This window comes from Schistocerca serialis, chromosome 7 (genome assembly GCF_023864345.2).
Source record: "Schistocerca serialis cubense isolate TAMUIC-IGC-003099 chromosome 7, iqSchSeri2.2, whole genome shotgun sequence".
NCBI classification, from domain to species: domain Eukaryota; kingdom Metazoa; phylum Arthropoda; class Insecta; order Orthoptera; family Acrididae; genus Schistocerca; species Schistocerca serialis.
The window spans coordinates 48,005,543-48,020,006 of record NC_064644.1 but is presented as its reverse complement, the minus strand read 5'-3'; the positions used below and the strand labels follow the sequence as shown (position 1 = coordinate 48,020,006).

Here is a 14,464-nt window from a genome sequence, read left to right as displayed (position 1 = left end):
CACCACAAGTTCCAGAAGCAGAGCAAGATGAAGCAAAGAAGGTGGCATATTTGCCCTATGCTGGTTCTATTTCTGTCAGAATTAGTAGGATCCTCCGTAAACACAATATCAAGTGCATTTTCTGTCCACCCAGCAAGATCAGGGGACTGGCAGAAAATGTTAAGGACAACCTGAGTTTACGGAAACCAGGGATTTGTAATATACCTTGCCAATGTGGCATGTTCTATATTGGCCAAACAACAAGGACAGTAGATATCAGGTGCAAGGACCATCAGAGGCACACCCAATTACGACAGGCAACAAAATCAGCCATTGCTGAACACTGTCTAGAGCTAGATCATGCTATGAATTATGAAGAAATCACATCCAGATTTTGGGATAGTGTTATAAGGGAGTCAATAGAGATAAAAGTGACCGATAATCTCATTAAGCGTGACACGGGGTACCAGCTACGTAGAGCCCAGTATCCTGCCCTGGAATTGCTGAAGAAACAATGGGGACAGCTGCAACACTCCACAAATAGAAGAACTGAAGGCGTGGACATGGAGAACAATCCCCATACAGAGTTACAGGTGCACCAGACTGAAGATGGAACGCCCAGGGTTGCGTCTGATGGGTGCGGGCCACAGAGGGAACATCTAGAACCACAGCAGACCGAAAGTGGAATGACAACGCTCCAGCAGATCACAGTGAATGGGAGAGGACCACAGGAGGAATGCCTGGTTCCACAGACGGGATTCCAAACACACCAGATCGAAGATGGGACACCCAGGAGTGTGTGGCGGGTGCGGACCGCAAAGAGAACACCCAGGACTGCAGCGGACGGAAAAGGGAATAGTAATGCTCCAGAAGATCGCAGCGAGTGGGCGCAGACTGCACAGGGAGTGTCTGGTGAAGGGGGAAGGACACTGCCATAAATACTGGATCAGGTACACTCAAGGAGTAGTCTCAGGTTGCACCTGATGAAGGTAACGAGCTACGTTACTGAAATATTGTGCAAGTACGATGCTGATATCAGGCTGAACACCTGACAATCCAAGATGTCAAGAATTTCTTTCTTTCTTTCTTTCCTTTTTAAGAAACTTATTTATTTATCTACTACACCAATGTTTTCCACATCAAAGAGTATCATTACATATTATACATCTGTTCATATCTTCAAAATACTTTGGGAATGAGAACTTTGGAACAACATTTAGCTCTCTGGTGATGCATTTTTCAACTCACCTATACTTGTAAAATGATGGCCCTTTGAAGTTTCCTTTATTTTTTAGGGAGACAAAAATCACATGTGGCCATATCTGGCGAATATGGAGGATGGGGCATCATTACAGTGGCATTTTTCACCAAAAATTCAAGAACATGCAACAATGTGTGAGCAGGAACATTATCATGCAGGAAAAGTGATGAATTGCTTTTCTACTAATTCAAGCTTTTTTCCAGATTACTTCACAAAAATCATCATTAGGTTTGAAAGTACTGCTCCTTATTGTGGCAAGAACTTGTGGTAAATTATGCAATTAAAATCGAAGAACAAAGTGAGTCTAACCTTTACATTTGATGGTATTTTACAGCTTTTCGATGTTAGCAATCCAGAATGCTTCCACGGGGACAATTGTACCTTAGTTTCGACATTATATCTGTAAACTCAAGCTGCATCATCTGTTATGACATGTTTCAGTAGTTCTGCATTATTGCTGATTTCGTCTAGCAACTGCTCAACAACTTGCATTTTCTGCTGTTTTCGTAAAAAGGTTTTGCTGTCTCATATTTCATAACAACAACATCAGAAGAAATGTCATCGCATGAGCTAAATTCTATGACTGTGATTTGATGATTGTTCATGATCGTTTCTTTCAAGTCTCCCATGATTTAATTAGTCGATGACATGAAGTGGCATCCAGGGCGTTCATCAACATCAATGTCATCACAAAATCAAATAATGAAAAATCCAAGTGGAATAATGGCAATATTTTGAAAAGGAAAGATTGCTACTCGCCATACAGCAAAGACATTGAATCGCAAACAGACCAACAAAAAAGACTGCTGAACACGTAAGCTTTTGGCCGGAAGGCCTTCTTCTGTAACAGACAGCATACACAGACACATTCATGCAAATGCAGCTCTCCAGCTCTCTCTCTCTCTCTCTCTCTCTCTCTCTCTCTCTCTCTCTCTCTCTCTCTCACACACACACACACACACACACACACACGACGACTGTCATTGGCTGCCGAGACCAGACCACGAGCAACTGCAGCTGTGCACAATGGCCTCGGAAGCCAAAGACAATGGTTTTTTGTGTGTGTGTGTGTGTGTGTGTGTGTGTGTGTGTGTGTGTGTGTGTGTGTGTGTGCGTGTGCCCGCGCATTGTCTATTTTCGAAGAAGGCCTCCTGGCTGAAAACTTGTGTGTTGAGTCTTTTTTTTTATTGTGCCTGTCTGCAAATCAATGTCATCAAAGTCTTTTTCGAAATGCTCATATCTCTAGTAAAATCTTGTTGTGCTCAAAGCATATTCTCCATTCGATATTGCCAAAAAACACCCATAACCTTTTTCATAGCTGACAACAGACTAAACATCTGATGTATCCAATTCTGGTACAGAAGCTTCTCAGACAGGTTTACCAACACAACAACTAAAAAATTGAGGTAATTTGTCTACCACAACATACAAAATTATGAAATTCTTATTACTTTTTTGAACACACTTTGTTTTCTTTATGTGTAACTTAAGCCTGAGAAAACATCTTTCAAGATTACTTTTCCTTTTCCCTATAATACACCTTCAGTCATTAAAGCAATTGAAAAGAAGATTTCAACTTGACTGGTTGATTTCAACTGACCATATATCTTGATACTCTTTGACAGGACTATGAGAAACTTCTGCTAACCAGTTTCTCCAACATTTTTCAGTTTTTGCTTTTGACCCTTTGTTTTAGCTGAACTGTCGTTTCCTCAGAATTTTATGAGTGGTCTTCCAGCTGGGGTACAGGTGTCCTGAATCTTTACCATTTCTTGATGTTCTTAAACCAACACAGCTCTTTACAGCGCACCCACTCTTTCTTGGTCAGTCGATATTTACTGTGATTGCTTACTAATGAACACTATATTTATAAGGCTCATGCTGAAGCAATCTATTACTTCAACAAATAGACTAAGCAGAACATAGAAATATTTGGCCACAGGTTTTATCTGCCAAGCAGTTGATAAACTGATTTTACACCCTCTTGAACGTGAACAGAATCAGTACAAACATTACCTGAATGATATTTTGTACCCTGCAGTATTTGGATGATCTTTGAACTTTATACTTCTGTTGGTCATATATTTTCCGTCCAACTCAGTACACAGTAACCACAAACACAGAATTCTAACACAACAAAGGCAGCAAGAAAAAATGAAACAAACTATTTTAAAGCAGTATCAATAGAAAATTTAATATGTCATAAGGACTTAATTTTGCCAGTAGCCACAGTTCTTACCTTATAAATGAGCTCTACAATAACTAGCTGTAGAATGTCACCAAATGAAGTAACTTGATCAAGACACGATGCTAAGTATGCAAGGGCTCTCTCCTGATCAGCATGCAGTAACATAAGGAATGCATTACGTTTGCAGGACATGTCCTGCTCACCTTCTAGAAAGTTTGCTATCAGTTCAGGAGCATCAGGGATAAGGAATTCAAAGTTCCTGTAAAACAGTAGAACTAATGAAGCTCAAACATAACAAATTCAGAGAATTCAAGTCCAGCTATAACATTGATTTCTTTTAACATGCACTTGAACATAAAATGTTACCAAAATGCAATTCCACATTTTCCATGGAACTTGCACACAGTACTAATTCCAGCACGAAACGCACTACAATATGAGTTATACAACACCAATATTTCATGAACCATTAGTATTCTTGGGATTTACCTATAAATGGTGAAAATTGCAAGGACAGCATTTCTCCGAACATATGAATGCCTGTGTTCTAAACAGGCTCGAATGGCTGGCATAAGTGGCTCCAGCAGCTCTGGTTCCTTCAGTTTGCACAGGAAGCGAAGTGTGGAGCCTCGCAGGAACTCGTTCGGATGTTGCAAATCCTGAAACCAAATACACAACACAATACTGACTAAACTAATTAAAGAACAAACAAACCACCTCTACCCAAATCACTTACAACACTTGATTAACATTAACTATTGACATACAGGAAATTTACCGAGCTCCTAAAAGCAACAGGTGAAATAATTGCTGATTTTTTATAATTTTAGACATAACGTCCAGTGTTGGCAAGAGATCACGTGCTAAAGTACACTGTAAATATTGCACTTATATATATATATATATATTGTAGTACTCTCTCTGCGATAACTAAAAACCAGAGTCAAGTGATGAAATGATGGTCATCTGTGCTATGATCAACTCGGAGAAGGGACGCAGCTGTCTTGCTTTTGATCGCATGCTCTTATGTGACACCACCCCTTGTGGAACTATGGGTGGTATGTTGCTCACTGCACCAGGTCGGTATTTTTCTTAGAAAGTGCGTTTAAATCTAACAAGGAGATACAGAAGGAATGGGCTTCCAAATTTGGCTTGAAGTGTATGAGTAGAAGCAGAGAGATACCCCATTCAAGTTCCTAGAATATTCCTCCCGAATTGGCCGTATGAAAGGATAAAAATCTCAAAGATTTATGAATATGGAGGATTTTTGAGTTGATGTATCGGTGCTGTAGCTCAATGGTCACTGACTGGCAATTAGTTGGCTCGAGTTCGATTTCTGTTGCTATCACTTTTTTTTTTAATTATTATTTTTTTTATTTTATTTTATTCCCATTTTACTATTATCTAAATTTAAATGTGTTCAAGTAGTTTAATTTATATATGTAAAATTAATATATTCAATTTAATTATGATTACAGCTCTTGTAAATCGAAAGACTATATAAGGTGGTAAAAAAGTAGGTATGTGAGGAAATTTAGTATAAAGGTGTATGAAAAGAGATGGGTCTGCAGGAGCGATGTCTGATTTAAAAAAAAAAAAAAAGCCACACTCGATATTAGTATATTACACTAGGTAAAGCAAATATTGCAATACTGCAACAATATTAAGTCATGACTTCCCACCACTGATAGTGTCTGAAGCAAATTCAGCAACGCAAAAAGTCCACAAGCTATGCTGACTGAAAAGGAAATGCAACACTAAAAAATAATTACTGTAGAGTAATGAAATTTCGGGAAGACATTTGTCTAGGTAACATGTCGATAGTGAAAACCTTGTAACCCCATTTTGTTAAATTTTACAGGAGAGGCAAAAATGGTTGCTTAAAAAATATATAAAGTGACAGATACTATTGCTACATGTGTAACTATATAGTAGAAGCCTAGTTACTTACAGATTAGAGAAATCCATACACTTTCAAATCACTCTCTTTCATAATGGACTTACTGGTTACGCAAATTACGAGGTTTTCACAGAGCGATGGTGTTACAAGGTTTTCATTGCCTCCATCAATATTTTGGTGATTAACATGGCAAGATAAAAGATTAATGTAAGCGCAAGATAAGCAAACGTAAATGTGAAATGCTGGTACATTAATTAACAGTGTAACAACCAGAATGTTGAATGTAAGCATGCAATGTGTTGTGAAGGCACTGGATGTCAGTTTGTGGTAAAGAGTTCCATGCCCGTTGCATTTAGTCGGTCAATACAAGGACGATTAATGCTGTTTGTGTATGGCGCTGGAGTTATCATTTGATGATATCACAACACACGCTCAATTAGACACACATCTGGTGACCGAGCAGGCCAATGCAACACGATCAACAGTCAGTAAAGCATTTTGAGTTACAAGAGTGGTATGTGGGCAAGCATTATCGTGGTGAAAAACACCCCCTGGAATGCTGTTCACAAATGGCAGCACAACAGATTGAAACAACAGACTGCTGTATGAATTTGTAATCAGGTTACATTGAATAACGATGACAGTGCTCCTGCTGTCATACGAAATCACACTCCAGACTATAACTCCAGGTGTAAGTCCAGAGAGACTAGCACACAGACAGGTTGGTTCAAGCCCTCAAGTGGCCTCCTCCTAATCAACACATGGCCATCAGTGGCACTGAAGCACAACCAGCTTTCATCACAAAACACAGCAGACCTCCACCCTGCCCTCCAGTGAGCTCTCACCTGACACCACCGAAATCTCAAATAGCGGTGGTTTGGGTTGGTGGAACGCACACTTCAAGGCATCTGACTATGGGCTGACTGCAACAGTGCGTTGTGTCAATGTGGCACCAACTGCTGCTCACATTGTTGCTGCAGACACAGCACGATGCACCAGAGCCATACTCTGAACACAATGGTTCTCCCTGTTGATAGTGACAACTGGCCATTTAGAACCCGGTCTTCTTGCACCCGTACATTCTTGCGACTACCGCTGCTAGCAACTGTGTACAGTGGCTCCATTCCTGCCAAGTCTTTCTGCAATATTGCAGAAGGAACATCTGGCTTCTCGTAGTCCTATTACACAATCTTGTTCAAACTCAGTGAGGTACTGATAATTGTGTCCCTGTTGCCTTGAACGCATTCTTGACTAACGTCAACTCACCATCTCCAGTCTCAAAGGTACCTAATGCTGATGACAGTTACAGTGTGTATTTAAAGCAAACCTGATACGCAACCTCATAGTGGTGCTACAAGTGCCACTCTTATGTGAATGGTGTGAAATCTGAATACGCACGATCTTTCAGATGTAGAAACACACCAACCAACTTTAGTTTCTGTTGCACAACTCCTCCTTGGAATTGAGATTTCTTTTCCATCAGTGTATTTCATTCAAAATACAACTCAAATCCAGAATATTTCCACCAGCACTAAAGCTTAAATAAAAGTATACCACTTGACAAACAACTGGATGATGTATGTACACATATGGACGGCACTGACAATTGAGAAAACATTCAAGGTTGTCTTAATTACACCAAAACTAACAACAATTAAGTAAAAATTTACAAATTTGGACTTAATTTCAAATAAAAAATACTTCATTAAATATAAAATGGAACTCTGGTATGGTTGACTTATAGGAAAGGCTAAAACAGAAAGTAAACAGCTTGCTACAGTGAAGGTCCTCAAGAACAAGAACTTCAAAGGTAAGGTAAAAAAACTGGGTTGTGGCTGAAGTAGCAACATTTAGTGGAACAGCACATTTAACCTATCCGATATTTTCATTCTCTTTTCATTATTATTTACTCTACATTTTGAGCTATTGTTCACTTAATGCCTTGAACATGTCTGACAAATGAGTGGCAAAGTTGAATTTACTTACAGAATAAAAAGTAAGAAATTTAAATTGAAGTATCGTTTTTGTACATGTTTAATTTATTGGAAGTTTCTAATTTATAAGAAGAATAGTTTACCCCACAGTTCAGAAAACTTTAAAAACAACAACAAAGAAAATGGCTTCATGAATATGAAACCTAAAAAATAAGAACCTCTTTGTCCAAGACAGAAAGTAACTAGCCCACTTACAGAGGAATTTATGTCAATAACTGACAAATCATTGTACATACGACATTAAAATGCTATTGCTAGGGTAAGAAAAGGGGTAAAGAGTAGAAACTACCAAAACTTTACTTTGAAAATTGATTTTAATACATTTACTCAATAATTTATATTAGATTACCTTTCTGTAGGAGTCACAAACGAGTATCATTTCCTGCATAAGCTTTCCATCTGGTGTAGTTTTTGGTACTATTTCCCAGAATATCAATAAGAGTTTTTTGATCATGTGATCTTGCAGTGGAAGTACAAATCTGATTATAGTCATCAAAAGACCTGGGAGCCTTTCACCACTTGCTATCATCTGAATTACTTTCTTCAAAGCTTCTATTTTTACTTTTACATCTCCTTTCTCTGCAATGGCAAATTTTTCATAAAAGCAAATGTTTAAAAAGATATGGTAAGGAAAAAACAGTCTTTAATCTTAGCTACTGAAAACAAAGGAAGTTTAAGTGCATGCATTCAACACAACAGGCAGTGCTTTACACAAAACAATGTCATCTCACAACCAGAATGGACGAGTAAGAATTATTTTCAAAACTGGCTCATTTCATTTCAAATCACCCAAAATAAAATCATGTTACACATGATGGCGAAAATTTGGTGTAAGGAAGTACATGTGACAGAGTGTTAAAATAGTTTTTCCCAAACTTTTTGACCAAAAGTACAGTTCAGATGATTTTTGAAACATGGGTCATTTTTACAAACTGGTGTCAAGAGACTAGGTGGCATATAAGTTTGTAACAACTACAACTTTTTTTGAAACTTCCTCGCAGATTAAAACTCTGTGCCGGACCGAGACTCGAACTCGGGACCTTTGCCTTTCACGGGCAAGTGCTCTACCAACTGAGCTACCCAAGCACGACTCACGCCCCGTCCTCACAGCTTTATTTCTGCCAGTACCTCGTCTCCTGCAGGAGAGCTTCTGTAAAGTTTGGAAGTGCAAAATGGCTAAGCAGGGATGGCTAGAGGATAAATGTAAGGATGTAGAGGCTTATCTCACTAGGGGTAAGATAGATACTGCGTACAGGAAAATTAAAGAGACCTTTGGAAAAAAGAGAACCACTTGTATGAATATTAAGAGCTCAGATGGAAACCCAGTTCTAAGCAAAGAAGGGAAAGCAGAAAGGTGGAAGGAGTATATAGAGGGTCTATAAAAGGGCGATGTACTTGAGGACAATATTATGGAAATGGAAGAGGATGTAGATGAAGATGAAATGGGAGATACGATACTGCGTGAAGAGTTTGACAGAGCACTGAAAGACCTGAGTCGAAACAAGGCCCCGGGAGTGGACAACATTCCATTAGAACTACTGACGGCCTTGGGAGAGCCAGTCCTGACAAAACTCTACCATCTGGTGAGCAAGATGTATGAGACAGGTGAAATACCCTCAGACTTCAAGAAGAATATAATAATTCCAATCCCAAAGAAACCAGGTGATGACAGATGTGAAAATTATCAATTTGGATTCCGTAGAAATATTGGAACACGTGAGGCAATACTGACCTTACGACTTATCTTAGAAGCTAGATTAAGGAAAGGCAAACCTACGTTTCTAGCATTTGTAGACTTAGAGAAAGCTCTTGACAATGTTGACTGGAATACTCTCTTTCAAATTCTGAAGGTGGCAGGGCTAAAATATAGGGAGCAAAAGGCTATTTACAATTTGTATAGAAACCAAATGGCAGTTATAAGAGTTGAGGGGCATGAAAGGGAAGCAGTGGTTGGGAAGGGAGTGAGACAGGGTTGTAGCCTCTCCTCAATGTTATTCAATTTGTATATTGAGCAAGCAGTAAAGGAAACAAAAGAAAAATTCGGAGTAGGTATTAAAATCCATGGAGAAGCAAAAAAAACTTTGAGGTTCGCCGATGACATTGTAATTCTGTCAGAGACAGCAAAGGACTTCGAAGAGCAGTTGAACGGAATGGATAGTGTCTTGAAAGGAGGGTATAAGATGAACATCAACAAAAGCAAAACGAGGATAATGGAATGTAGTCAGGTGATGCTGAGGGTATTAGATTAGGAAATGAGACACTTAAAGTAGTAAAGGAGTTTTGCTATTTGGGGAGCAAAGTAACTGATGATGGTCGAAGTAGAGAGGATATAAAATGTAGACTGGCGATGGGAAGGAAAGCGTTTCTGAAGAAGAGAAATTTGTTAAAATCGAGTATAGATTTAAGTGTCATGAAGTCGTTTCTGAAGTATTTGTATGGAGTGTAGCCATGTATGGAAGGGAAACATGGACGATAAATAGTTTAGACAAGAAGAGAATAGAAGCTTTCGAAATGTGGTGCTACAGAAAAATGCTGAAGATTGGATGGGTAGATCACACAACTAATGAGGAGGTGTTGAATAGGATTGTGGAGAAGAGAAGTTTGTGGCACAACTTGACTAGAAGAAGGGATCGGTTGGTAGGACATGTTTTGAGGCATCAAGGGATCACCAATTTTGTATTGGAGGGCAGCGTGGAGGGTAAAAATTGTAGAGGGAGACCAAGAGATGAATACACCAAGCAGATTCAGAAGGATGTAGTTTGCAGTAGGTAATGGGAGATGAAGAAGCTTGCACAGGATAGAGTAGCATGGAGAGCTGCATCAAACCACTCTCAGGACTGAAGGCAACGACAACAACGACAACAACAACAACAACAACAACAACAACAACAAGTTTTATTTTCAGTTTTTCACTCGTTCATGTTTTATTACTGATGTATTATTCGGCAGTAGCGAGATACAGTAATATTCTTTGTTCGAGTATCGGTTCTTACCAGTCAAAACTACAAAAATTTAACTGAAAACAATGAAAAATTCCCGGAATTCTAAAATATTCCTGGGTTTTTCCCGCTTTTCTCCCTGATGAAAAAATTACCGGGTTTTTTCCCAGATCTCCCGGTTGTCCCGGGTCGTATACACTCTGACTTCAGAAGAAAGTGTAAGGAAGATGAATGGGCAAGAGCATGTGGGGATATAGAGCATTTGCTTGGATGTAGGAGATCGGCAGAAGCATGGAGGATAACGAAGATGAAAATGGTTAGCAATCCTGCACCCACAATACAACTTATATCCACTGGTCAGTGGAAAAAGCAGTTTGAAGAACTTCTGGTAGAAAAAAGAAGAGACCACATGACAGAAGTCTAGAATAAAAGTAGTACATTAGGTAATACATAACCTATACTAGAGGAAGTAGTAAAAGATGTGCTTAAAAAGGTAAGTGTACCAGGAGGAGCTGTACTCAACTGTGGAAAAATGGGCTCCCTCAAATGGTAAGACTTACACGTAAACTCTTCAATCAGATTGAAGAGGGAGAGGAAATACCAAGAGACTGGTGTGTATCATACATACCTGTTACCTATGAAAAAATGAAACAAGCGGCATCCAAATAATTACAGGGGAATTAGTGTTATGGAATCTATCAGAGACTTTTTAGTGCTATACTGAAAAGCAGGTTGGAGAATGAGATTGGCAGAAAGACGCGAGATGAACAGGCAGGTTTTACAGTGGAAAATCTTGCATGGACCATATTTTTAGCCTTTGACAGATAAGCAAGAAGGCATATTCTAAGGATCAGGAGGCACACCAAATATTTGTAGATTTAGAAAAAGCGTATGACTCTGTGCTCAGCAACACTCAGTGGGAAGGGATGGAGTATATAGAAGCACAACAAATACCCGTATTTCAAAGAATATACCACCAACTGTGGGCAACAGTTAAAGAAGGGAGAAAGTTGAGTGAGATATTTCAAACATCAAAAGGGCTTAGACAGGGCTGCAGTAGGTTGCTGACCCTGTTTAAAATATATATGCAGTATATATTTGAATGGTAGCATCAGTAATGCAGAGGTTTGGGAATTTCTTTCCAGCATGGTACTATCTACTCACTATTATTTGTCAACGATAAAATACTGGCACCACGAAGCGGAGAGGATGTCAAATTTAAGATGATGAAGTTAATGGAAGCATCTGAACAAGGTGGGTTTAGAATAAATATGAGAAAAACAGAAAATCTGGTAGCGGGAGGAATAGAAGGGAATTATGAAAGCTATAAAGCAGTTTAAATACTTAGTATCTTAGGATCTACTAGCCATTCCTCAGGAAGCTGTGAAACAGATGTGGAACGCAGGATCTCGTGGGCAAGAGGAGCAATTAAAATGCTCAATGGAGCTCTGTGTAGCTGGAAAATATCAAAAGAAACAAAGAAAAGGATTTTGCAAACAGTAATAGGAAGTATACTAACATATGGTGCAGAAAGATGGACCGCGGCAGAGAAGCACAGTGCAGGCAGTAGAGATGGATGGAATAAGCAGGGCAGCCAGGATATCCAAAAGAGAATGGAAAAGAAATGAGGAAATTTTAGAGAGAATGGATAAGGAACTAACCAGTTGTGCAAAGAACCGAGAACAGAGCTCTTCAGTGAAATGGCCATGTACAGAGAATGGGCAAGGATGAAGGCTGAAAGCAATCCTGGTATGGTTGCCGCCAGGAAAGAGGAAGCATGGATGGCTGCGATTAACATAGAGAGTGGGAGTAATTACGACAACAAAGAAGAGAGACCTGAAAGAGGGATACTACAATTATTGTGAAAGTTCTCAAACGGGAATACAGGACAATTGCTGAAGGGTGGAAAAAGTGAAAGTAAATTAAGTAAATAAAAATGTAGTAAGAGTGGAAGCTGAAGTGAACAAGAGCGATCCTTGTACAGAAATTTTCAGAAAATATAACATATTGCCTATCTGCTCTACATGCGTATCTACTCTATGTACCTCCTGCAAGCAGTAATGTTCATAATTATAAAACGCAAGGAAGGGAAAACTTTCACAGAATTGCAAGTAATTAACAGGCTTCAGACTGCCGTTCATGTAAAACAAGGACAATTTTTTGCAACATATGGCCACCTGATTTTAAGATAGCCAATTTAAATAGAAGTACTTCATAACAGAGAAATACTGTTATTCAACAGAAGAGTTTGAATTGTAAAGCCTTCTTGTAAAACTGTTAGTGTATAAAATCATAAGCTTGTTTTTGTGACAGTAAACTCATAATTTCTGATTATATTTTATGAATGTATTTTACTGGTAAGAGAATTAAAATTAGTACAACCTTGTATCACAATACATATGTAAATTAAAAGCTATGCCAATGTCTGGAAACAATGCTGTATGGACAACAAATAAATAAATAAATAAATAATAAATAAATTCAAAACCATCCACTCTCTCTATGCACCAGCAACGCACTATTTCTCACCCCAAATCTGTCACCTTAATCTTTCCTGGCATCACAACATTTTGGGCAAACAGGAGTGGTTTGAAAGCATACTGTTATTCAACTTCCTGCTCTGCAAAAAGTAATTGTGGACCAAATATGCACTGCAGCATAATTCCAACTGAGCAATGGTTTTCAGTATGTCATGTTCATTGGTCAGAAACTACGAGGGCAGTTCAATAAGTAATGCAACACATTTTTTTTTCTGAAACAGGGGTTGTTTTATTCAGCATTGAAATACACCAGGTTATTCCCCAATCTCTTAGCTACACAACACTATTTTTCAACGTAATCTCCATTCAACGCTACGGCCTTACGCCACCTTGAAATGAGGGCCTGTATGCCTGCATGGTACCATTCCACTGGTCGATGTCGGAGCCAACGTCGTACTGCATCAATAACTTCTTCATCATTCGCGTAGTGCCTCCCACGGATTGCGTCCTTCATTAGGCCAAACATGTGGAAATCTGACGGTGCGAGATCGGGGCTGTAGGGTGCATGAGGAAGAACAGTCCACTGAAGTTTTGTGAGCTCCTCTCGGGTGCAAAGACTTGTGTGAGGTCTTGCGTTGTCATGAAGAAGGAGAAGTTCGTTCAGATTTTTGTGCCTACGAACACGCTGAAGTCGTTCCTTCAATTTCTGAAGAGTAGCACAATACACTTCAGAGTTGATCGTTTGACCATGGGGAAGGACATTGAACAGAATAACCCCTTCAGCGTCCCAGAAGACTGTAACCATGACTTTACCGGCTGAGGGTATGGCTTTAAACTTCTTCTTGGTAGGGGAGTGGGTGTGGGTGTGGCGCCACTCCATTGATTTCCGTTTTGTTTCAGGTTCGAAGTGATGAACCCATGTAACAATCTTTGACAAGAAATTGTCACCCTCAGCCACATGACGAGCAAGCAATTCCCCACGGATGGTTCTCCTTTGCTCTTTATGGTGTTCGGCTAGACAATGAGGGACCCAGCGGGAACAAACCTTTGAATATCCCAACTGGTGAACAATTGTGACAGCACTACCAACAGAGATGTCAAGTTGAGCACTGAGTTGTTTGATGGTGATCCGTCGATCATCTCGAACGAGTGTGTTCGCACGCTCCGCCATTGCAGGAGCCACAGCTGTGCACGGCCGGCCCGCACGCGGGAGATCAGACAGTCTTGCTTGACCTTGCGGCGATGATGACACACGCTTTGCCCAACGACTCACCGTGCTTTTGTCCACTGCCAGATCACCGTAGACATTCTGCAAGCGCCTGTGAATATCTGAGATGCCCTGGTTTTCGCCAAAAGAAACTCGATCACTGCCCATTGTTCGCAACGCACGTCCGTTACAGACGCCATTTTAACAGCTCCGTACAGCGCTGCCACCTGTCGGAAGTCAATGAAACTATACGAGACGAAGCGGGAATGTTTGAAAATATTCCACAAGAAATTTCCGGTTTTTTCCAACCAAAATTGGCCGAGAAAAAAAATGTGTTGCATTACTTATTGAATTGCCCTCGTACTACAGAACGCTGCTTCCTTTTCTGCATGTTTGAAACAGTGTCTCTTTCTTTACATCAGTGTTGTGATTGTGGCACACACACACACACACACACACACACACACACACACACACACACACACACACAGAGAGAGAGAGAGAGAGAGAGAGAGA

The 14,464-nt window shown here is 39.7% G+C and overlaps 1 protein-coding gene and 1 non-coding gene across 2 annotated transcripts in view; both read right to left on the bottom strand.

Annotated features, from left to right (window-relative positions):
• Positions 1-14,464, bottom strand: part of LOC126412408 (coatomer subunit beta) — a 109,124-nt gene that overhangs the window by 78,728 nt on the left and 15,932 nt on the right. The window contains exons 3-5 of the mRNA XM_050081992.1: positions 7,672-7,901; positions 3,918-4,087; positions 3,480-3,687 (exon numbers count right to left, since the gene is read on the bottom strand). Of these exons, the coding sequence (XP_049937949.1) occupies positions 3,480-3,687; positions 3,918-4,087; positions 7,672-7,901 (608 nt within the window). The remainder of the gene's footprint in view (positions 1-3,479; positions 3,688-3,917; positions 4,088-7,671; positions 7,902-14,464) is intronic.
• Positions 8,335-8,409, bottom strand: Trnas-uga (transfer RNA serine (anticodon UGA)). The gene has a single exon. It is a non-coding gene; the product is annotated as a tRNA-Ser (tRNA).